Raw genomic sequence first — 24,487 nt, 5'->3', positions numbered from 1 at the left:
TTATAATATTATTTATCACATATTTATTATTAATGCACACGTCTCCGAAATTATTCTCGTTATAGCAATCATAACGACGCCATCATGATTTTATGATATGTAAAAAACTTGTGATTTTAGAAATATTGATTTTTAGATCTTACAAACGCTAGTGAAACGAATACAACATTATAATACAATGAAAATATCTAGTGCATCAAGTTTGTAATATAGCACACAGAACATTTAAGCAAATATTAATCAAAAGATTACTTACATTAAACGGCATTAAAATCGTTGAGATACTCGTAGGTTGGCCGTCGGACGTTCACTGAGAATTCAAAAGAGAAATCGTCGATAAAGTAGATCTTTCATTTGTCAACCAGCTAGGGATAACGCGCGACGTGAATATGAACGCGAATTCGAACTTTGTAGAATTCAAATTGCAAAGATTATTTCTGTGTCAAGACCCTTGGCTCTTTATTTAAATAAAGATTGTTGAATGAAACGTAAAAAAATATATCCGCATCCATAAGATAAACGGAAAATCACTGTTCCGATGTTTATCGTGATATTTGAAAATAGTGTTTTTTGTAAGAAACATAGACGTAAGAAATATAGATAGCGCACTCACTATTTTAATTGTTAGTTAAGCGACCTCTGTACAAATACTGAAAAAAGAATGCCTTATCTTTATCTCTGTTATATTAAAGTGAGAAGAACTAATATTAGACGAAACATCCGTTCTCTTTCTAACTAAGAGCAACGTGTTTAATCAAGATATGCAGATTAGATTTTTATTACATTTAAGAAGAATCCTCCGAGATTGAACATATGTTAACTAGAGGAGTGTTGGAATCGAATTAAATCACTCGAGTTCAAGTGTCGTCGTTTTTGGTAAGCGTACAAACATTGTTGATATTATCGGACAAAAAAGGTCACCTGTTTTTACCGCGCGCTCAAATCATAACCTAATATTGACTTTTACTACGTGACACGCGAATAAATATTTCAATGCATCAATATTAGAATAATTAAATGGCACATATCACGTATAAAATTATAGTACATGAGATACTTTTTGATTCTGTCATATATATATATATATATCCACGCGAAGAGATACTTAAATACATTCAACAAAAAATCAGGGATTATTTTTAATATATTTAGAAATTGTTGATTTTATTTTTAATTTTTATTTTCATTTAATATTTATTTATTGTTGACTAAAAAAATATTGACACTTAATCTTTCAACAAAAAAAAACAACTATAATTAATTAATTATTCTACATTGCATTCTATGTTTGATTAAAAGATCTTACAAAATTAGGAATTGCGTAACTTATCTCTAACTTGATTTCTCATTAAACTGTGATTAACCCTTACTCCGTATTGTTATTTTTGGCACCTTCTAACTGTACAGGTGGGTCAGCGTATTTTCGATCAGTTTATTAATATGTAAAAGTGTTTTAAAAAATCTGAAAAAATGTATATACCTTCTTTGAACATTCTAAATAAAGACTAAAATAATAAATTTGAAAAATAATTTTTCTTAAATATATTATTTTATGATTATTTGTTTTCGAGAAATTGACGTTGTTAGAAAAATCACAGACAAAAATGATCCATCAGTACGAAATAAGAGTTAAATAAATAGAAATCTTAACAAACGATTAACTTCACGAGCGGCAATTTCGTTTATGTTTTATTTCGTTTCGTTATTACTCTAATTGTTATGTTATTACTTGAATTGTTAATTTAATTTAATTTAATTTTTAGTATACCTACACAAAAAAGAGGAATATGCGAGAAAAAAAGGTGGTAAAACATTTGCTGCAAAACGCTATCGACCGTCGAACTCTCTGACGTCTTATTGGATGGTCGTTAACCTGAGCGCACTCGCCGTTTCCTTCTTTCCACTTTTCTTCTTCCGTACGCGATTCCTTTCTACAATCGTCGAGATCGTCGATTGATAGTCCCTCAGGATAAGTACTACTCCTTCGACGATGATAACAAACAGAGAGAATGAAAAGTTATATCATGAGAATTGTTATACTTGCGAGAAAAATTTGTTGGAATTTTTTATCGCACGATACACGTAGGATTTTTTCTGAATTAAGTATGCGTTTTTTTTTTTAATTGTTTGATTAAAATTATACGAGTTTCTTTCTCTTTGATTTATGATTAATTTTTCTTTTGTCAACGCATGACAAATCGGTGAGAAAATAATTAATTAATACGACAAAAGTGATAAAAGCTATGTTCCGATATATATTGTCAGTATTGAAAAGCTATAGTTCACATTACGTTTATTATAGATTTTCTGTACTGAAAGTGTATATTAGACCGTTTAAACAATTTTATTTAAGCATTGTATTTTATATTGTTTTATGTATTTTATTTATCTCTTTTTTTTACGGCAAAAAAGATAGGTAGACTCTTTGTAATAATAGGCGGGAGAACTCGTCAATGATAACAGCGTCAGTTATACACCGTAATTTAAAAATGCAAAGCACGTATGGAAACATGTGATAGCGGTAATCGCACGTATAATACGTGACAAACAACAATAGTTTCACTTAAAATGAGGTAAAGATATGCGACAAATGCGTAGAAGATATTTAACGATACTCAAATTTAAAGGCAATCTCGAAAGAAAGTAAATTTTATAGTAGAGAGTTTATTTAAAATGCAAAGTTTGTAATTTAAATTCCTTTTCTAGTAAATTAACATTTCTCCCCAAAAATTTAATTGCAACTACGTGCTTAGGATATATCGTAAAAATACAATGGCATATTAAAATTCACTTGAAGACTTTCAAAATGTTTAAAAACTTTCAATCTTAAAATTAACCATTAAATTATTTTTTAATAATTATTTAATATAAAAATTGATAAAAAGAAAATAATTAATAATTATGATAACCTGATTTATATAAAATATTAATTTAGTGCTTTCCTCTTACATTTCTTGATAAAATTTTTATCCTTATTAGAGATTTATTCTTATTAATCTAAATTACCAGATATTTCCTAAATTTATTATTTTAGTACAACAAACGCATTCTCCAGAAGTATTTATATTATTTAAAATGTTATATGTGGACAATTAATATATAATAATACATAATCTTTGAAATATTTACTTTTTAACATTTTTAATTTAAATATTAATATGTGTAAATTTATTTTAGTAATTATTTTAAAAATTATTTTACTAATTAAGTTAATAATTTATTTAAATACCTATAATACACTTTTATATAATAAATATTTGAAATATAAAGATATTTGTAAGATTTATAATTGGAAAAGCGCAACAACTTTTAATTTCATTTTTTTTTCCCTTTCATATAGATATCCATAAAGATATCATTTCGAATCTTTCATTTCGTTAAATAATCTTGCTTATTTGTACTCAGACTCCTTGACACTAACAACGTCGATGGCGAGAACGAGAATACGAGGAAGTGAGGAGAGGAGCGAGAGATTTTCGGGTCGGCTTCCTGCAGGCCTCCGCTTCGCTCGGCGACGAGCGAAGCAGAGTAGTCACGCTCGGCGAGCCCGAGGCTCAGGCTCGAGTGTTGCACACCGACAGTTCGCAGTCTCCGGGTTAACGCGCGGATTTGAACACTTGGTTCTCGCTATGACTTAAGAAAAAAAAAAGAGAAAATTTTATGTGCAATTGAAATCAGTAGCGACTAACGCGAGTGCAACTACGGTGATTAATTTCGGTTTGGCGAAATAATTGTCTGTTTCCGTCCGTCTTTATAACTCTAACTTTTGTATTAATTACATTAATGTGACAATATGTTTTTTTCTCTATCTTAAATTCTAAGATAATGCAGTTCTATCTCTATAGACGAAAAGAAAAGAATTGTATTAAAAACTGAGTTTGGAGGACACTAGTGCAAGTTAATAGAAAAAAAATGCTCGATTCGATGAGCTAAGTATTAGAATCAAGCGAATAAATACGAAACACAGTGTAGAAAGAGAAGAAAGAAAAAAATTAAGAGGTATTTAAAACGAAAGCCAAGTGAAGTACAAGAAACGAAAGAAGTGTGAACATGCTACGTGAGGAAGCGTAATATAAAGAGAAAGAGAAAAGAATTTGCAAGTGGTATCGTTCACGAGAGAAAAAGATTCTTTTAATACGGATTTATTTTGAATGTATAATTAAAATTGCTTGGATATACATTGAGAGATGGCTGGAACTGCTCCACTTTTTGGCAACTTTTCGTCTGATACTGTAACCGGACTCACGATAGAGCGCGGCGATCGCTGCAAGGTTTGTTGCTCTTCCTCCAATAATATTACAATTTATTAATTGCGAAATAAATAATACGGTTAATTAGAAGTTTATTAATGAAAATTTACAATTATTCGACCGACAGATATATGTGTAACATCTGATAATTAATTATAATACATTTTTGATATCTTATATATACGCATGAAAAACATTTGCATTTGCGTTTATTTCTGTTTATTTTCACAGCAATTTATCTTTGATAAATTGTGGTCTAATTAGGGAAATGTAATGATTACCGATCTAATTAATAATACACCAATTAATCACGAGTCTTTCCATCACAATCGTATCGATCGTGTGTCTTATATTCTCAAACGGTGTAACGGTGATAAAAAATATTCAACGATAATTTTGATAATTCTTACAATCTTAAAAAAATATTGATAAATTTAGGTAGATAAGTTTGTTATATTGAAAAAATAAGTACAAAATATAAATGCATCAATACGAGCATAAAGAGAGTTATTAACAAAAAATATTTTTAACCGACATAGAAAACTGCGTATAACTCGAACGTAGATAACTGGAAATATTTTTAATAAATGTAGGTAAGTAGAATGTTTTGACATATATTTGTTATCTCTTCAGCCACAAGTAATTGTTCAAATTCCACTTATCTATGTTATTACAAAATATTATTAACTTATCTGAATATCCTTTTTCGTATTGATGTTGATTTTAATGAATAAATTTTAATAATTGTAAATAATGAAATTAATAAATAAAATATTGAACTGGTAGTAAGATTATTAAAGATATTTCGAGATATATTCCGTTTTTTTAAAACACTTTCATTAAATAAATTTTCATACTCGTTGGCCTATTACTTTTATAACTTCTTTTTCAAACAATATTATTTTTATATCAAGATAATGATACACATTTATATCTGTTTACACAAGGATTTGAACATTATGACCATCAATCGCGGATCGCTCTATGTTTTTCGACTCGTTTCGATATATGGCAATTTAAAAATTTGTCTTCCCAACGCTGATGAACAATAAATTCGCAATGATTTGTCGGCAATCTGTTCTAAAATTTCGGCCGAAAAGTCGTAATTGCGCCGACCGGACGACACTTCATTTTCCAGATGCCGTCCAATGTAATTTCCTGTATGCCTTAAGCGTGGAAAATCGATCGATATAACGGCATACATATGAAATATCTTTCTATAAGCAGTTTAGCTTGATAAAATTTAATAGACTAAAACAATAAAAAATATCTGACATAATTAAGAATTTTATTCTATTTTTATTTTACTTTTTTTAATTTTAATATTCTTATGTGCAATATTTAGAAAATTCTAAGAGAACTGCATAAGGTAATCTGACCTACCCTGTAGCGATAGAATATTAGCATCGTTATATCATTACTGCTCCATTTTCATCTCTCGTAATTGCGCCTCTTACACTTCACCACGCTAGAGATATGAATATATCGGTCTTAATAAATTCAACCACGCGGCGGGTGTTACGAAAATGCGCACGCGAGAGAGCGCCCGTAGAATCATCTATTTTAAAGTCTTATATAGCTTTCGCGGATCAATTATCTCGCATGCGAAATTGAGTCTACGAATTATCTATGCTAACTCAAATCGAGAGAAATCGAAGGAAACCGAGGCCGTAATTAGAAACTTTATCGACAGCTAATGTAACAATAGATAATTAAATCCCGGCAGAATCCGCAACAGTTTTATATTTAAAATTTATATGCATATTATATTTTACATGTTATTTACGTTTAATATAATGTATTTTTTCACGTTCAAAATTTAAATCAATACAATAGAAATATTCTAATTATTCTATAATTATATTGTACCTATGCTTTTTTTTATATTCCACTAATTATTATTAATTATACAGCTACACATTAATTAGGAATCATTAATTTTAATGTTTCTCTCTCGTCAGAAGTGATGAATGTTTCACATATCGCGTTATTTGATTAAGGTAATTAATCATAAATAAAATGAGACTAAGATAAATTTCCTCGGAGAACATTTTTCGCGTGACAAAATTTCAAAGAAACGAAGCTGGAGAAATTGTGGTTCTCGGTCGGTGACTATATATTATTACCGGGTGTTAAAGTTCAGGTCCGAACAATGGTGTCTATTCGAAGAATTAGGGACACCAGTGCCGTAGTAGATATGTACATGCGACACGAGGAAACGATTTGATGCTTTGGGAAGGGAAGTCTGCTCTCGTAGGAGGGCACGGTGCCAGGAAGCCGATATTGCTGCGAACGAGACCCCGCGGAATGTGTGTGTATGTGGGGTGCGACCGGCTCATTGCCCGACAGTTAGCTTTCGTCGAAAGGTCATGCGAAACCAATCACCCGACCAGACAGATTCTTTCATTGAAAAAAAGACAAAGTAGCTTGAAAAAATGGAATCTAAAGTCTACTTTTCGACAAAAATTAATTTTAGTAATCAATAATAGTAATAAAGAATGTTAATATAGGTACGTTTGTTTATCTCCAATATTTAAAGAATAAAGGTTTTGAATTATATGAAAGAATACACACTCACACACACACACGCACGCACGCACGCACGCACGCGAATTATTATCGAGATAAACTGCAAAATCACGAGTCACTATCGAAGAGCGTTCTTAGAATCTCTTCAGATGAAAGAATGTCAGAAGACCGGTCTTCTTCTCTTTGTGGGTGTGGAATAAAATTGAGAAAAAAAAAATAAGCAATTATACGGAACAGCTCACGAATCATTTTTATTCAATGAGATATATCTTTGAAAATAGAAATAATTACTAAGCACATTGCGCAACTTATTGTCTTTAGACATACCTTAACGTTTTTATCTCAAATAATCTTGAAAACAAAAAATATTATTATCAATCACGAAAACACACATTCTTAGATTATATATTACATCATAGATATATGTTTAAAACAATAAGATTTATTTTAGAAAAATACATAAACGTGTGTATACATATTAATATAAATTTCAAATTTTTAATTAAACTTGATTTGTGAAATTTTCTTTTTCTGAAAATGAATATTATTTAATGAGGCATTATATCAGTCAAAAAAAAACAGAACAGTTTCGATAATTTTACTTTCTGTGTCAAATACTTATAATTGCGTAATCATATAATTAGCTTTCTCGATTTTGTTTGCGATTCGCAATGATAACGTCATAATAAGGTCATTACCATGTTTATTTAATAATTTAATGCTGGATTTTCTATGTCATCGAAGAGATAAATATTATCTCAAAACGGTGGAAAAAGTGGAAGAGTTACTAATTTCTTATCAGATGTATTTCTGTATCGAATATTCGATGCTTTGTATCAGTCAACTGCAGTCAGCTACCGCGCGTGGATTAGTCGATTCGGATAATCATTCGTCTCGTAAATGTAAGTGCATACTGATTGTGTGCTATTATAATATATATATACATATATATATATTTATATATATTATAATAGCACAAAATCAGTATATTTATCTCTTCGATGACATAGAAAATCCAGCATTAAATTATTAAATAAACATGATAATGACCTTATTATGACGTTATCATTGCGAATCACAAACAAAATCGAGAAAGCTAATTTTATGATGACGCAATTATAAGTACTTATTTGATACAGAAAGTGAAATTATCGAAACTGTTATTCAGTCTTTCTGACTGATATAATATCTTATTAAATAATGTTCATTTTCAGAAAAAGAAAATATATATATATATATATGTGTGCTAATAATAATTGTAATATACGTATAACACGTGTTGCAAATTACTTAATATTCACGAGAACAATATTTTAAAGACATTTTCGGAAAGAATTGTTATACAGTTGCAAGTCATAACTATTCGTTACGAAGAAAGGGGGTCACAAGCACTTGTCGTGACTATTCGTCATATCATAGAGAAATAGGCAATGAGAGATAACTGACAGTTATAGCAATTTGACACGACGTAAGGTTAAACGATAAGCGTAAGGGTTATTCTCTGTGTTAAATAAATTTGTAAAAAAGAATAGTTTTATGTCATCAGGTCGGGCTTTGTGTTTTCACGTATTACTTACGATTTCTATTTTCATTTATTACGGAAATTGACACAATCTTGAAAATAGCCCACTTGTGAGACATTTTTAATTATTATCAATTATTTTCTAACTTGTGCATACAAAAAACTCACTGATGTTTTAATATTGTGAATTAATTATGTTCTTTCTATTTTGTGAAGAGATTTATATATTAAGTTATGTATTAAATTCTGCTTGATTATATTTTATAATTATATAATTAATATGTTATTATATAATTATTTACATGTATATATTTCATAATTATTATTAAATTTTCATATAAAATATATTAATTCCAGAATAGTATAGTTTACGACACCCTGTAAATAATCATAAAAATTATAAAAGAAATTAATAAGCCTGTAAGAATTACAAATAAATTAGAACGGATTAATAAGAGCCAAAGTAGCAAGATCATGAACGCAAAAATAATAAAAATAAAGATAATTTTAATGAATTAATTCGTAAATTTAATAGACGTTTTGATCTCACTTCGAGCCATCTTTAAAATTTGCATAGAGAAAATACATGCGATAAGCATAGAAAATATATACTTGGAAAATAAATAGTAAATTGTATTGTGTGTTTCTACTCAACACTTGAGTTGATATGTAAATATTTATGTTTTTCTTTGTTTTTATTTTTTTACATATTTATTATTTGCATCTACCGACATATACACTTCGTTGTTTTCCTTGTCCTTTACAATCTTACTAAGACTTCTCTACTTTTTCAGTGATTTATATTTTATATGTCTCACAATATTCATCGTGTAACGACTAGAACCGGAGACTCCTTATTCAAAAAGTTTGCGTTATCAACGTTAAATGTATGCTCATATGATGTAATTTTACTGTTTTATTTTCCGCCAAGTATATATATTCTATTTTGTTGGGAGATTTATATTAAGTTATATATTAGATTCTTAATTATATTTTACAGTTATATCATTATTTACATGTATATATTTCATATTTATCATATATTAAATTTTCATATAAAATATCAAATAAAATATTTTAATCTACACTTATATCCACTGCTTCCAATTTTGTATTTTTTATGCTTATCACATGTATTTTGCTTTACACAGTTATTGATGATGACCCGAAGCGGGACCGAAACGTCTAATAAATTTACCAATTAATACTTAAAATTACATTTATTTTTGCGTTTATAACTTTATTCGATTCTTATAGCCCGTTCTTTACTTAATAAAAATTATAATAAATATAGTTTATTTGCAAACTATAGCATCACATTTAAATCGCTCAATGTTAAAGAAATTTAATTTCAAAAATCTGCCATTCTTTCTTTATTAAATTGCATCTAATCATAATAAAATTATTCCAAATCTTCATACATATATTAAATATTGAATAAAATTCAAAGAAGAAGAGAGTTTAATAATATTTATAAAATAATATCATTTTTTCGATTTTTGAGAAAAAAAAGTTTTCTTTAAATAAAGGCTTTTTTAATTCATTAAAAATATAGTTTCATGGAATTATATCATTTATTTTGCCATCGATTTATTTATAATCTTATGATCTCTCAATTATACGTGGATTCTGATTCTCCTATTCAGGAAGGCCGTAGAAGTATGTGGCATTTAATCTTCCTGTTAATCGGCTCTGCGATGGCCGGCGAGTCCGGACCGGAGTCGCCAACAGATTTTTTCGACGCAACGATCAAGATCGAGGCGCCATTGCCTTACGAGGAGGCATTTCCAACTCCGCTTCCTGGTCTACTGTATCCTAGAGAAAGTGAATCCCGTGAGGTAAATCTTACATGACACATTATGCTGATTTTTTAACGCCGCTCGAGTCTATGAATAAAATAATCAACTTACAGTTTTACATTTCTACAAATCGAATTTATAATAGAAAGAAGCCTGACTTAATATTTATCATACAAGCCTTTAATATGTTTGTAATCTCTCAAATTTATTTCATTTATTAAATTATGATTTGAAATATTTCTTAATTTTTAATAAGAAACAATAATCTAATAAAAAATTAATTAATATTTTAATATATAATAAAATTAATTAATATTATTAATTAATATTAATTAATATTTATATAATAAATTAAAAATTATTGTGTTGATGCATTTTTTATTGTCTTAATTATAATTTTCTGTATTTAATAAAATTTTATATGACCGCAATAAAAAATCTATTACATTTTATTTATTTCTCTTCTTTTGCAGGTAAAATCGCTCGATGGATTATGGGATTTTGTCGTGTCGCCCGAAGGAGATGCGCTAAAAGGATATAGAGAAGCATGGTACGCTTTGGACGATCTATCAAAGGTATCATAACTTTAATGTGAAATAATAATTAACAATAACATACCAAAATTAGGATTAATTTAAATTAAAATTGTACAAATAAAATGTATAGGAATTCCGATTTTTATTATATCTCAAGTTTTATGTCAAATTTGTCAAAATTTTGTAATTGAATAAAACATGATAAAACCACAATTGAAAAATTAATACAATTGAGAAAAGCAGAACTAGAAACTAATAATTTCTTTAGAATCGTAGTAAAATCTTACATAAAATTTAAATTATTATTTATACTACTTTATGCATTTATTACGTAACTTCTTGACATACTAAATTTAATGCTGAATTGTATTCTATTTTTACTAGATTCTGTTCGCATTGCACGTATTTTTTATAATCTCGTGTCACGTATCTTTTATAATCTCGTGTAATTACACGTTGTCTATCACTACTTCCATTATTAGATCTGTTCGTGCAAGATTTGACCGACTTTGCAGGTTAGTGAAATGATGAAGATGCCGGTACCCTCATCCTACAATGACATCACGACGTCACGGAACCTCAGGGACCATGTCGGTGCCGTATGGTACCAGAGAACTTTCTTCGTGCCTTCGTCTTGGCAAGACCAGCGGGTTTTCGTCAGATTCGGTTCAGTCCATTACCTCGCCCAAGTGGTAAGCGCGATCCTTTAAACGAGTTTAGACGAGTCTTTTTTTTGTCTTCAAAGCAAAATCAACGACAAATTGAGAATTTATTATTAATTCGAGAACATGTAGAAATAAGTAAGTAAATATGCAAAAAAAAAATATAAATATTTTCTTAATCATATGACATTTATTTTTCGTGACTAGAAATAAGAATATATATTGTTTTAAATATACAATTAAATTAAATATATTATTAATTAAATATATAATTTAATTAAATTTATATTATATATAATTAAATGTAATAATTACAAAAAATATTGTCTAATATTTGAAAGCATACGTTTAAGTAGATTGCAATTCATTTTGATACAATTCACAAATAGTATTGTATATTTGCAATTAGTGGGTGAACGGCGTTTTGGCGACTAATCACGAAATGGGTCACCTGCCCTTCGAAGCGGAGATCTCGTCGTATCTGACCTTCGGTGGCGAAAATCGTATTACTGTTGCCGTAGATAACACTCTATTGCAAACTAGTGTACCCCAAGGAAAAATCGTGGAAATGATTAGTGACAATGGTACTGTGCACTTGCAGACGTATACCTTCGATTTCTTCAATTACGCGGGTATACACAGGTAAGATTATACAACTGAAAATCAATTTTATTTATCTTCAATTCTTTATTCGTATATAATTTCGACAACATCTTAATATACGCGAAATTTTTATAAATATAATTGATATTATAACAATCTAATTAATATTGTAATAAATTAATATTATTGTATTTTTTGTTTTTAATTAACATTAAATTTTTGTGAACAAGTTTCTGTTAATTCTTCTTTCAATCTATTTATTTCTCTTAAATATTAAAAAAAAGGCAGAAAAAAAGAAAAATTGAGAGAGAATCTCGTTTATCAAATAAAATCTCGAATCTTTGAAAAGAGATAATCAGTTTTAAATAACAGGTTTGATCAACAATTATATCAGATAAATAAAAATACCCAACATGTACGTAATCACGTTGCTTTGCTGTTGCACTACATAGGAAGAGTTTTTCGAGCTCTCTGAACCGATGCGTCGCGCAAATTTCACTCGTCACAAATAAATCTTTATCAAGAGCTTTGTGGGAAAATTAGAGAGAGCATTCGATGCGTTACGAGACAATAGAGGTCAGATTTCCGCTATTTGATAAAAAAGGTTTCGGTTCTATAACGTAGAAAAATAGAGATGTACATTTTGATTATTTTTTAGTCACAGTACAATAATTTAACATAATTATAATTATAAAGTAATTACAGTAATTTATTCGAATGCTTTTGATATAGAAATCCAAATAAAGTATAGAAAGATTTATTTATAAAACGATATTATATAATACATATTTATAATATTATATAATATTTTATAATATTTATATCAAATATTTATGAAAATATTTTCAAATTTATTTTAGTTTATTATTAAATTTATTTTTATGATAATTAAATACATTCTATATCTTTTGTAATAATGAAATGAAACATTAATAACTTTATTTAATCATTTTTTATAAAATAATCTAAACTTAAAACAATTATCTTTTCCATTGGTTTGCTTGAAATTCTGCGTTTAAATCGAAGTTAAGCAGACGTTAAATAAATTCATATTCAGAATAAAATAAATTTTATTCTGAAAGTGTAAGTTCACACACTTTGGGACACTTTGCGAAGATCCGTTTTATTGTACACCGCGCCACGCGTCTACATTGAGGACATCACGGTGAGGACGGGATTAATCGGCGACATGGGAATTGTCAAATATATCATACAACCGGCCGGATTACGCGAGGGAGAGATACCAATCTGCAGAGTTATTCTGCACGACGCCGAACAGACTCTGGCCATCAAGGAGCCCGTCCACGGCCTGTCCGGTACTCTGAAAGTTCCGTTCGCCAGACTCTGGTGGCCCAGAGGCATGCATTCCAAACCGGGATACCTGTACACTTTGGAGGTACTTTGATTACTTGATTATTCAAAAATAAATGTCTTGATTTTTTTTATAACAAAATCAATTTTTAATTGATTAAAAAATGTTAAGAAAAAAAATCCTTTGTATAAAATATTATATAATTAAAATGTGTTAACTTGTTCCGTGATTATTTCAAGATCTTAAGATTTATTTATTAAAACACCTCTTTTTTCAGGTGAGACTATCAGTAGAGAATGATACCAAAACGGATATCTACCGATTGCCGATCGGCATCAGGACTCTGGTGTGGACCAACACGAGTCTCCTATTAAACGATCGACCGGTATATATGCGTGGTTTCGGCAGACACGAAGACTCTGCTATCAGAGGACGTGGTTTTGACCTTGTCACCGCTGTTAGGGATCACGAATTGCTCCAATGGGTCGGAGCTAATGCCTATAGGACCAGCCACTATCCTTACAGCGACGAAGTCCTCGATATGGCTGACAGGTATCAAAAATTTATCTAAGATTGCCTGATATCCTGAGAAATTTATGATAAATTTTTAATAATCCTTTTTTCATATACTTTTCTACTTATTCTGTCTTACTCTAGCTTATTAAATTTATTAAATTATTTAATTTATTAAATTTTCTATTTTGTGAAGATTGGGTTTCCTAGTAATCGACGAGTGTCCTTCCGTTGACACGGAAAACTTTTCGCCATCGTTGCTTTCGCGTCACAAGGACTCGATCTCGGAACTCATTCGCAGAGACAAAAATCGGCCCTCTGTGATCATGTGGTCTTTGGCCAACGAGCCAAGGACTCAGCTGCCTCAAGCCGAAGAATACTTCAAACAGATCGCTCATCATGCCAAAGCAATCGATCCTACTAGACCGGTTACTATTGCTCTCGCTCGTGGAGTTCAGGTAATGTAAATAAAAGAATTATATATTTGTAAATAAAAGAATTAATGATTATCCTTGAACTTGGACATCTGTGATATAAAAATATCTTCCTTTAATATTCTTTTAACATGTTCCTAATTTTCAATATTATATATAATTTTCAGTACGCAGTTAAATCAAATTAAAGTTATATGAATACAATTTCTTGTGTGTGTATGTTTATTTAATTATATTTATTCTACGCTTTTTTTTAGATTTTACTGTAATTGCTTATAAATTACAAATCAATAAATAGATATTGTAAATTTTAGGAAGATAAAGCTGGTCAGTTTCTCGATGTGATCAGTTTCAATCGTTACAACGCCTGGTATAGCAATGCTGGCAGAATGGACATGATCACTGACAGAGTTCATGGAGAAGCCGAGGCTTGGTATAGAAAATATAACAAGCCGGTACTTATGTCCGAATACGGAGCTGATACAATGCCGGGTCTGCATGAGGTAAAATTGTCTTAATATCGCGAAAAACATCTGTTTTATATGTATATGTTTCAATAAAATATTGTATATAAAAATAAAATAAAAATTTAAAAAGAAAAAAAATTTTAACATAAAAAGTAAAACCGTAAAATAGAAAACACAAGTAAAGCAAAATGATATAAGAGAAAATAAATTAAAAGATAGAAAAATAATTGTCTCTGAAAAGCTTATTATTATTATATATATATATATATATATATATATATATATATATATATATAGCGTCGTAATTATTTCTTTAATCTTATATTAATTCTTTGCAGCTACCGGAATACGTATGGAGCGAGGAGTATCAGAAAGAATTATTCTCCAGACACTTTGAAGCCTTCGATCGATTGCGACATGAAGGCTTCTTCATCGGTGAATTCATCTGGAACTTTGCTGATTTCCGCACAGCACAAAGTGAGTGTCAAATAAAATCATATTATTAAATTAATAAACGTTGTATATATATATACAACGTTTATTAATTTAATAATATAATTTATTATTTATTATCTTTATTAATCCATCTTAAATTTGATATTAACATTATCTTGTGGAAACTTATTATACAATTAGATGAGTTTCTGTGTAATTTCTTTTCGATTTTGCATCATTATTATAAAAATAAAAGCAAATATATTTTTAATAGTTGTCTTTAATTTATAAGGAATATTATTAAAAAATTAAGTAACTGTCGAAAATATTAGCTCGCAAAACGATTTTTATTATGTCTGTCAATATTTACGTATTTCAGCATATACTAGAGTGGGCGGCAATAGAAAAGGAATCTTTACAAGGGACAGGCAGCCAAAAATGGCAGCCCATCATGTTAGGAAAAGATATCATGCCCTCGCAGTCGAATTGGACGGTGCGCAGATACCGGAGGATGTTGAGGATTATTATATTTCGTCCTATTATTCTTCACACTCAGAATTCTGACTGAAAACACAAAAAAAAAAAAAAAAAAAAAAAAAAAAAATAAAAGCACAAGATTTTGAAGTGCAAAAATCGCTTCACAGGGAGTCTTAATTGACTCTTGGCGAAATAAAACCGTGTTTTGTATGTCGATAGATAAATATTGCACGGATAACTTAATATATAGAATTAATCACCTAATATATAATCAATCATAAAATCTTTCATTTTACGATAAAGATATGAATATTCCATTCATTTGTCTAACATTCACTTGTATGGAAAAGATATATGAACAGATTTATATCATTTTTTGAGATGCTATCTTTTGTAGAATTCATAAATCTTTTATCTTATATAACTCTGTATACTTTTATTATATATATATTTTAAATGACAGAACATTCTTGACAATTTTATACAACTCACATTATGAAAATATATTTACAGACAGAAGAATACATCTTTTTAGTATAGCCTTACAGCCTTACTTATAATAATACACTTTTAGAAAACACTTAGCATGGTTTGACAGCATCTGGTACTTCTACATTCTTTAAACATATATCAGCCATTTCCACAAATATAGGTATCTTCATGGCTGAAGCTATCGCCTCAGTAGAATTTGAACTGTTGAGAACTCCTTTCATAATATCACGCAGGTCAGGATTTTTAAGACATTCTTTCAGTTCCTTGCTATATCGCAATTGTTGCAGTTTCTCTACAGGCACGGTGTCTTCTGTTGGAAACTGATAATTCCGTTCACTTTCATATTCTTTAGATTCCTCAGGTAACTTGAAAGGTTCGCAGGTTTGACTCTTGTGCTCCTTGCAGCATGTTACAGAACAGCTGGAACAAAGAAAGAAATATGATGTAATGTTAATAATAAATTTAATTAAAATGAGATATAGTAAAAAGGAAAACAACAAAAGAAATTTTTGAGCTACCTGTTATGTTATAAATAAATAATATAAAGATAACATTTTTATTATAACTTTCCGATGCTTGTATTCAATGATACAATAATTTTTAATGAATATAACACAACATAAAAAGTCGTAAAAGGATATAACCTCAACAGTTACACTCACTAAGGGTTTTTGCATATCGGACATTTGTAAGGTGCATCTTCCTTTTCACATATAGAACATTTTTTATCTATATGTCTTATCATAACTCTTAATATGATTTTAACAAATATACTGTAAATATACTATATATCAATTTATAAAACGTTGGAAGAAACACATCAGAGATAAGCACGTGTATAGACTTGTCATGCGAGCACGTGACTTACAATCGCTTCCATACTTGAATGCGTTTTGAAATTCTACGTAGAGTATCATATAATTAACTAATGAGAAGAAAGAAATCTTTACTCCTTTTAGTCTGATTGGTCAATTCAATGCCACTTACAATATCTTACAGTCTTACAGGTTTCTGAACGCACCCTATGTAATGCTTGACGTTTGACGCCATCTGCAGCTCGACGAAAGAAATAAATTTAAATTTTTCGAGCTTTTTAGTTTTGAAGAAAGAAAGAGATATAAATTCACACGTATAAAAGTTATCTCCATTTCCATTTTTTTAAGTTTTATTAATCATAGTGCTTATCGACAAGAATAAATAGGACCGGAATTTCAGTGAGTTTAAATTTATACTTTTATTAAACTATTAGGTTTAACATGCGATGTTCAATGCAAATTATGTCTAATTTGCAAGATTAACTTATAAAATTGAGGTTACATAATTTTTCTTGTATGTACATACTTTTTTCACTTTCAACTTTGACAAGTTGTCTTATGTAAGATTAATAGTAATTTTAATGAATTTATAAATTAATTTTATTAATTATTAAATATTGAATCACATTCATTTTAGAGAAAACCAAAGCTTTAATTATGACAAGATAATAAATATTATTTTTCAACTAGCCAACTTTGGAAAAAAAAATCCTACATCTTAAAGTTATTATTAAATAACTTTTATTCAAACAGTCTCTTTTAACTTTATTTACTATTTTGTATACATAATTTATTTTTCTTTATTTATTCTGTACAATCAATTATATCTTGACGTAAAACTTCTAATAATAAAAATTTACTTCAAGATGCACTTTGTGAAAGAACTTTGTTTATTAACATAACAATTAATGAAAATCAGGCGATTGTAAGATTCGCGTGTAATGTCGGTATAAGTGCGATGAAAGTAGCGTTTGGAATTTGCGCAAATACACTGTCAAAGAGAGAAATTACGGAGCAGGACGGCGGATTTCGAGGAGGAGGCGGAACTGGCCTGGATCTCTAAATACGATCTCACGGCGCGTGATAGCGCCGTCGAATGGAAATTCGCATTCCTGCGGCAAGAGAGTACATACGTCACGCGTGCCGGACACGGTGCGTCAACCCAAGTGCGCAATTTCAACGTGATTTTATTTCACGTCACGCGAGAACCAAATCTCGCTTTAACTATTTTGTTTCGCTCGCGAGTCCCGTTTTTAACATTACGTGAATTGATTTTTTTCTCTTTAAAACGCGTAACAAATATCAAATTTTATTTTTTACTTCAAAAAGTAAATCTCGTTTCGGTGACATGATTTTTTTTCACGATTTTATTTTTATTATTTACAATCGGATTTTTTATTTAATTTAACGTGAATCAAATCTCAATTAATTTTCGTTTTACGATCACAGTAATCAAATTTAAAATTTTTGTTTTAGTTTGCCAAGTAAAATGTCACTATATGATGATTTTATTATCTCATACATATAGAGTTTTAATACAAGAAATTAAATTGCGTACACAAAACAAGAAATAAAACATGTACCACATCATAATAAGTAAAATCAAAGAATGTTGAATGAAAGTTTATCTTTGAAATCGAGTAAATAAAATCCGCATTATCTGATTACGAGTAAAAATATTAAAATAAAATATTTTTATGTTCCTTAAAATAAAATTTATAAAATTTACGTTGCATTAAATTAAGATCCAATCGTCATCGCCATCATCGCCATCGTCCTCGTCCTCGTCCTCGTCGTCCTCGTCGTTACTGAAAGCTCTCGATGCTGAAACTTTCTTCTCGAGGTCGGTGGCCATGAGCGGAGCTCGCGCGCCAAGGTCATTGATTCCACCGGCAGTTCCGGCTCGGTTTCTGGGCCAGGTTAACCGACGTGTCCGCGACGGCGACGTCCGGAATACCTTCGCTCACCGTGACGTCGGCTCGGCCTGATACGGCAGGCCGGTAACGAGCCACTATCCAGCGACGGATGAAACTTATTTGAACCAATGGTCACAACGCGAGTAGAAAATTTCTTTTTCTAATATATTAGAGAATAATTCAATTTTATAATAAAAAAATATTTTATTTGAATAATTAGAGGTTTGTGAGATAAGCATTTAGCAATCTGCATGAATATGAATTTCTCCTCAAATAGAAAATTTCGATAGAAGATTGAGAAATAATTGAGTAAACGTGTTAAATATTAAATTAATTATCAAATTACTAATTGAATTGGAGATATTGAATGAATGGCATATACATAATTTTTTAACGCATGAGATCTCTTTCGACCAACTCTTATAGTTTGTTCAGCTAACATGTAAATTACAGCCCTGCTGACACTATCAAAACCCCACTCGCGGATATTCCGCCACGCATAATGCGAGCTGGCCGTTCATTCACGTCTAAGTCCCCGCTCATTGTTAGTAGCGGGGCATTGACGTGTCGGCACGTGTTCCATACCGATTATAACCCTTCATGGCCTGGGAAAATCTAAAATCTGATTCGAAGTGTTACGCATAACTAAAACGCTTTCATCGGTAAATTTTATTACGCTTAATAAATATGGAAAATTTTAATTTATCTTTTAACGAATAATAAAAAAAGACTGAATAAGTTTCCTTGACATTTAAATAATTACTACATAATTAATTTTAACACATATACAATTTTACAAAAAAAGTTTCTCTCTCTCTCCAATTTTGTTAGTCAAATTAAAGATTATCAAGAATTAATTGTTAATTGAGCTAGATTTTCACGACAGAGGTAGTTGACCGCGTTTGACGAGAAATAGCGATGGTCACTTAATTGACTGCATAAGACACGAAGCGAATTAAAACAATATGCGCAAACTCATGCCCGAAGATGGCACGCGGGTTTACCTTGAGGAGGTCGCGGTGCGTCAACCTCATCCTCTTCTTCCTCTTTCTTCCTCCTTCTTCCTCCTTCTTCTCGTATTTGAAGGATGCGATGATCCAACACCAGGAAATCCTCCTTCAAATAGTCGTTGAATCCGTATCGCGATTGTATGTTTGCAGCTATTCTCGATTTTGCACGACATGTAGGATCTAGCAATTATTTATAATATCGTACATTTAATAATCAAATGTATTATACAATTAAAAATTGAAAGAAAGAATGATCATTTTTATCTTTGTAGAGTAATCATTCGACAATTTTAAATGAATTTAGCGAAATGACAATTTTCTATTGATTACGTATTGTTTCAAACTATATTTAAACTTTTTTTATTTAATGTACTAAGCGAAATAAAATTATAGCTCTAAACAGAGGAGTTCACAAATTGTTAGATGTTAAACAATCTAAAGATTACTTTTTATGTTAATAATATCCAATGTAATCGATTTTTTTACGTTTAATCACATCGATATTAATTATTTCTTATTGTTCGAATATTATTTGAAGATTTTTCAAGGAAAGTTTCTCTTTTACATGTTTTTAATACGTCATCTTGAAAGGTAAAAAAAAAACCTAGAATAGCAAATAGAAAAAAATATGTAAAATGATAGATATTGCGAGAAGAAAAGGATGATTCTTCGCACATGTTTATGACAGAAGCCAGACCGAAACTTCTCGTGCACATCTAGGAGATCTCGGGGCGATCTGCACGCGTGATGACAGCATCCGGCAGCTCGCGGATGACGTCACACGGCGGCGATGATCGCGTACGATGACGTCGACAATGATCGCGGATCAGCAACAGGAGAAGAAGGAGGAGAAAAAGGAGGAGGAGGAGGAGGAGGAGGAGGAAGGAGCCCGAACCGGCAGGCAGGAATCGAACGTCGCGCTGTTTCGTTGCCGGGCCAGTTTCTTCCAGTTCGCCGTGTCGTCGACTTCTTTCGCGGATTCTCGGATTCGCGATTCCAAACGTTTTACGACGGGGTACGTAGGTCGTCGATCCGCGACACCGTCGGCCGGACACATGACAGTGACCCACTTTGCGGTCCCAGTATATATCGCGCGACGACTCGTACTCGCGATTCGCCACACAACGATCTCACGGGGATCTAGTAAAATGATTCGACGAAATAATAGTACACCGTATATCGATCAATCGTAATCGGACGACGGCTTAATTCTAAGCGTGCGATCAATTTTTTATACTTGATACCGTATTCGATACCGTATACCCATGATACTGCTCGTTTAACGGTGAATTCTCAACCGATCGTTCGCACGATCCAGTGCAATCTGTAAAGTTGAATTGTTTAATAAACGGAATAATAGAAAAATAAATCGAGTTAAAAGTGAGTAAGTGAAGTAACGTAGAATAAATCGAACTCGGCATTGGATGGTCACGTTTAAACGTATGGCTGATTCCCAACGCATACTTGCACTAGTCACGAGCGCGAATCTAAATTGAGGAAAATACAATTGGAATTGGACGGCCATGTTCAACGTTTAAAAGTGTGACTGATTATTAAAGCACTATTGAATAAATTAGAAGTTGTATAGACTGCTACGTTTAACTGTCAAACACGATCGAAGCAATTCATAATCGTTAGTCAGGTTTACGATTTCAGTATTGAACATATTATTATACGTATAACGTGTAAAATCGCGGCTGTTTAATTTATCCATTTCATATTACATTCACGATTAAATATCAGAATCGATCGCTTTTAGTATGATTATTCGTTAAAGATGTCTACTTTCAGCCGGAACTGTATCCGTTCAACGCAAATCACAGCACATGACGTTATCATCACGTTGTTATCGCCGGCGCCGAGAATTACACGATCGCGTTTAACGCAAAACGCAATCGTGCGACTCTCAGACGATGATTCAATCAGATGATTCAATTCCGACGATAATTAATTCAATATATTACCGACATATTATTATCAAAGTCAGACGGCAAGTCATGTGTTTGATCAAATCGAGATCAATTTAAAAGTTACAATGTTTAATGATTATAAATACGAGATTGTTAAATGAATACTAAATGTGACACGTTGACGCAAACACACTTCCAATACCAAGTAAAGTTTTTACTGTCACATTCACGAAACCGATTAACATCTCGATGATAATAATAGAATTTACATTAGAAGCGGTTTTTCCTAGTTTTTGATCCGATAACCAATTATTCGATCATAGATTTTCTAAACTTGGATCGAGTATCATGAGCTGGAGCATCTGCGAAAAACAAAACAAAAATATATGAGCTACATGCAATGACATCACGTATAAATTACGCATTTTTGAAAAGGGAGAGAAAATATATAATGTGTATAATAATATAATACACATATTTGCAAGCAATAATAGCAGAAGCTTATTTATATTTTTATTGTATACTTTTATTATATTTATAAAATACGTATTATACTACATTATTTTTTTATATACATGTTATATTAGAGATATCGTGAAAATCGTGAAAATTATATGCGATAATGTGAGAAAGATTCGCTGACGAGCATAAAAATTCGCCGCGGGCGAAGGAACTTGATAGAATTCAGGAAAGCGGTAATTTAGTCTCTACGCGCGCATTATGTCGCCGCGTGCCAGATTTGGTGAGGAACACTTGTTCACGCGAGATCCTGTTCTCGTCATTACGAAGCTTTTATTTTATTTTTATTTTTTTTCGTCCAATCTAGGCAAATATGCAAACTTCTGACGAACGAGCACAACTTTTTCGGATCTGTTTATTTTTCGATATTAGAAGGCGATTCCTCATGTTGCAGCGCAACATTGTTGTTACACTTGTTCTTATTGCGCGTAGTTCGAATAGAATTTATCGTCAAATTCTGTTAATTAATTAACTAATTAATAAACTAATATTAAATGATTTAATCAGTGTTAACAACTGAGAATTCTTACATTAATTTAAATTGAATCTATTATTTTCGAACTGAAAAAAGAAGTTTGTCGTGTCTCTTTAATTGAACGAGGCTTTTACTAAATTGATTGATTAATACTTGTAAAGAAAAGCGCGTTTTCTTTTATGTTGTCTTTCTTGACATATTCTAAACAAATTTATTTAGTTTCTTATATTATAAGATAGTATCGTTGTTATATCCTGACGAAGGATCAGGACAAAGTCCACCTGTATTTCTCTGTCTCTCTTTTTCTTTTTACCTTTTTCTCTCTCTTTCGCCCTGAAGAATGACTCGCACACTCGAGTTCATCGACGGAAATACATCGCCAGTCAGAATGCCTTTCCTACGTTCGCCTAAGTAACATACTTTGTCTATATAGACATCTTTGACAATAAGTGATTGTAATTAGATTGTAAGACTTAACAAATTCAACTTTCTATATTTCAAAACAGAAGCTTTGCTAAAAGTAAAATTAATATTAATTTATTTTAATAAAATTATAACTCAACTCTCTTTAATCTCTTGTTGTTTTATTTTTTTTTTTTTTTTATCATTTTTATTTCGATTTGATTCGAATTTAAAATCTTGATACGTCTCGAATTTTTTTCCATGTTAACAGTTTTTGCGATATCGCTTCTACAGAAATCGAAAAATCTTTCGCAAATCGCCGCGCCGGTCCAGCCTCGTGATTTTTCAGAATATCGTCGAGACGCGCGCTAGAGATCGTCGCGACGGTCGGTTGCCTGTTGCCTTGAACCATGACGGTGCGATAAAAACGCCGGCCGTTAATTGGTCTGCGGGTGCACGCGGGACCGTGCACGGATTTACGTAACACGTGAATTCGTGAGAGGAACTCTCGTGGTATACGATAACGCGAATATGCGACGCGGACGCGCCGGTTCTGATCGTCAACAGCTGATCTTCACAAGTCGTTCGCCGGACGTCAAAAGCGCGGCAAAATTCTTTCTCTCTCTCTCTCTCTTAATTTTTTTTCGAAAAAAACAACCTTGTGCATTAAATGATTTTTTCCAAGTAAACTACGTCCAAATCGTTTACATCATTGGGATTATCGCCAGTATAGTGTCCAGAGATTGCGTTGGAATTCTGTCGAGAAACTTGGCAGATTCTGAGGAGACATATTGAAAAATCATCATTTACAATTTTGACGATGTTTCAATTCAAGTGTTTGTTTATTTATTTTTGGATTCTTAAAAATAATGAAGCATCTGATGATATTATATTGCAAATTGTAATTTTGTAAGTATTCTTTGGCAAGATTTTATTTTACTTTCCAAGATATCTATCAATTGACGTGCATGAATATTATTCTTTTCATCTCGTTTTATTTACATTTGCAATGTTTGTTCTTAATTAATTTTATAATTAAAATCGCATTAACTGCATGATCATTAAGGACTTTTCCATTTGTGAAAATTTAAATTCGAAGAGTAAGATCGCGATCTCTCACGTTACGTGAATTTTTAAGTTAGAGATATATTAATGTGCTCTCTTACTAATTACTTACTTTATTCATTTCCGCTTTTCCGTATGCTATATATGAAAAGAAATCGAGGTGCCAAATAGTAGCACTTTTTTCGCGAATCTCGGTGAATCTGCAGACTTTTCTGCGGCGTATACTTACTGATAAGTATCTTTATTGCGCACTGGCGCAGAACTCAGCATAATTCATCCAGATCTTATTAAGGAAAGAATATCGATTTACTGAGAGAGAGAGAGAGAGAGAGAGAGAGAGAGAG

General features: G+C 31.0%; 2 protein-coding genes and 1 long non-coding RNA gene across 5 annotated transcripts; 1 reads left to right on the top strand and 2 right to left on the bottom strand.

The window, feature by feature from the left end:
- The first annotated feature begins 735 nt into the window (after positions 1-735).
- On the top strand, positions 736-15,955 carry LOC140664862 (beta-glucuronidase). 3 transcript variants are annotated; one of them, XM_072890437.1, is made up of 13 exons: positions 736-876; positions 1,764-2,082; positions 3,406-4,271; positions 9,948-10,139; positions 10,574-10,675; positions 11,152-11,328; positions 11,708-11,940; positions 13,018-13,297; positions 13,491-13,765; positions 13,923-14,184; positions 14,475-14,663; positions 14,966-15,104; positions 15,442-15,955. In XM_072890437.1, exons 3-13 carry the CDS (start codon positions 4,188-4,190, stop codon positions 15,624-15,626), a joined length of 2,118 nt encoding a protein of 705 aa, XP_072746538.1. In that variant the 5' UTR covers positions 736-876; positions 1,764-2,082; positions 3,406-4,187; the 3' UTR covers positions 15,627-15,955. The 3 variants fall into 3 exon arrangements, with proteins under 3 accessions (XP_072746538.1, XP_072746537.1, XP_072746539.1); XM_072890436.1 differs by lacking the exons at positions 736-876; positions 1,764-2,082 and adding an exon at positions 2,323-2,573; XM_072890438.1 differs by lacking the exons at positions 736-876; positions 1,764-2,082; positions 3,406-4,271 and adding an exon at positions 7,578-7,681.
- A 61-nt stretch (positions 15,956-16,016) lies between these two features.
- On the bottom strand, positions 16,017-16,917 carry LOC140664864 (zinc finger HIT domain-containing protein 3). The gene is made up of 2 exons (XM_072890439.1): positions 16,694-16,917; positions 16,017-16,451 (listed from the first exon to the last, which is right to left on the bottom strand). Exons 1-2 carry the CDS (start codon positions 16,774-16,776, stop codon positions 16,121-16,123), a joined length of 414 nt encoding a protein of 137 aa, XP_072746540.1. The 5' UTR covers positions 16,777-16,917; the 3' UTR covers positions 16,017-16,120.
- Positions 16,918-18,502: 1,585 nt separating this feature from the next.
- Positions 18,503-20,897, bottom strand: LOC140664720 (uncharacterized). Its single transcript, XR_012046488.1, has 3 exons — positions 20,448-20,897; positions 19,767-19,952; positions 18,503-18,922 (listed from the first exon to the last, which is right to left on the bottom strand). It is a non-coding gene; the product is annotated as an uncharacterized lncRNA (long non-coding RNA).
- Between the last annotated feature and the right edge of the window lie 3,590 nt (positions 20,898-24,487).

The sequence above is a fragment of the Anoplolepis gracilipes genome, chromosome 4, assembly GCF_047496725.1.
Source record: "Anoplolepis gracilipes chromosome 4, ASM4749672v1, whole genome shotgun sequence".
In the NCBI taxonomy this organism is placed as follows: domain Eukaryota; kingdom Metazoa; phylum Arthropoda; class Insecta; order Hymenoptera; family Formicidae; genus Anoplolepis; species Anoplolepis gracilipes.
Note: the sequence above shows the minus strand (reverse complement) of the source record. Positions and strands in the feature narration are given on the sequence as shown.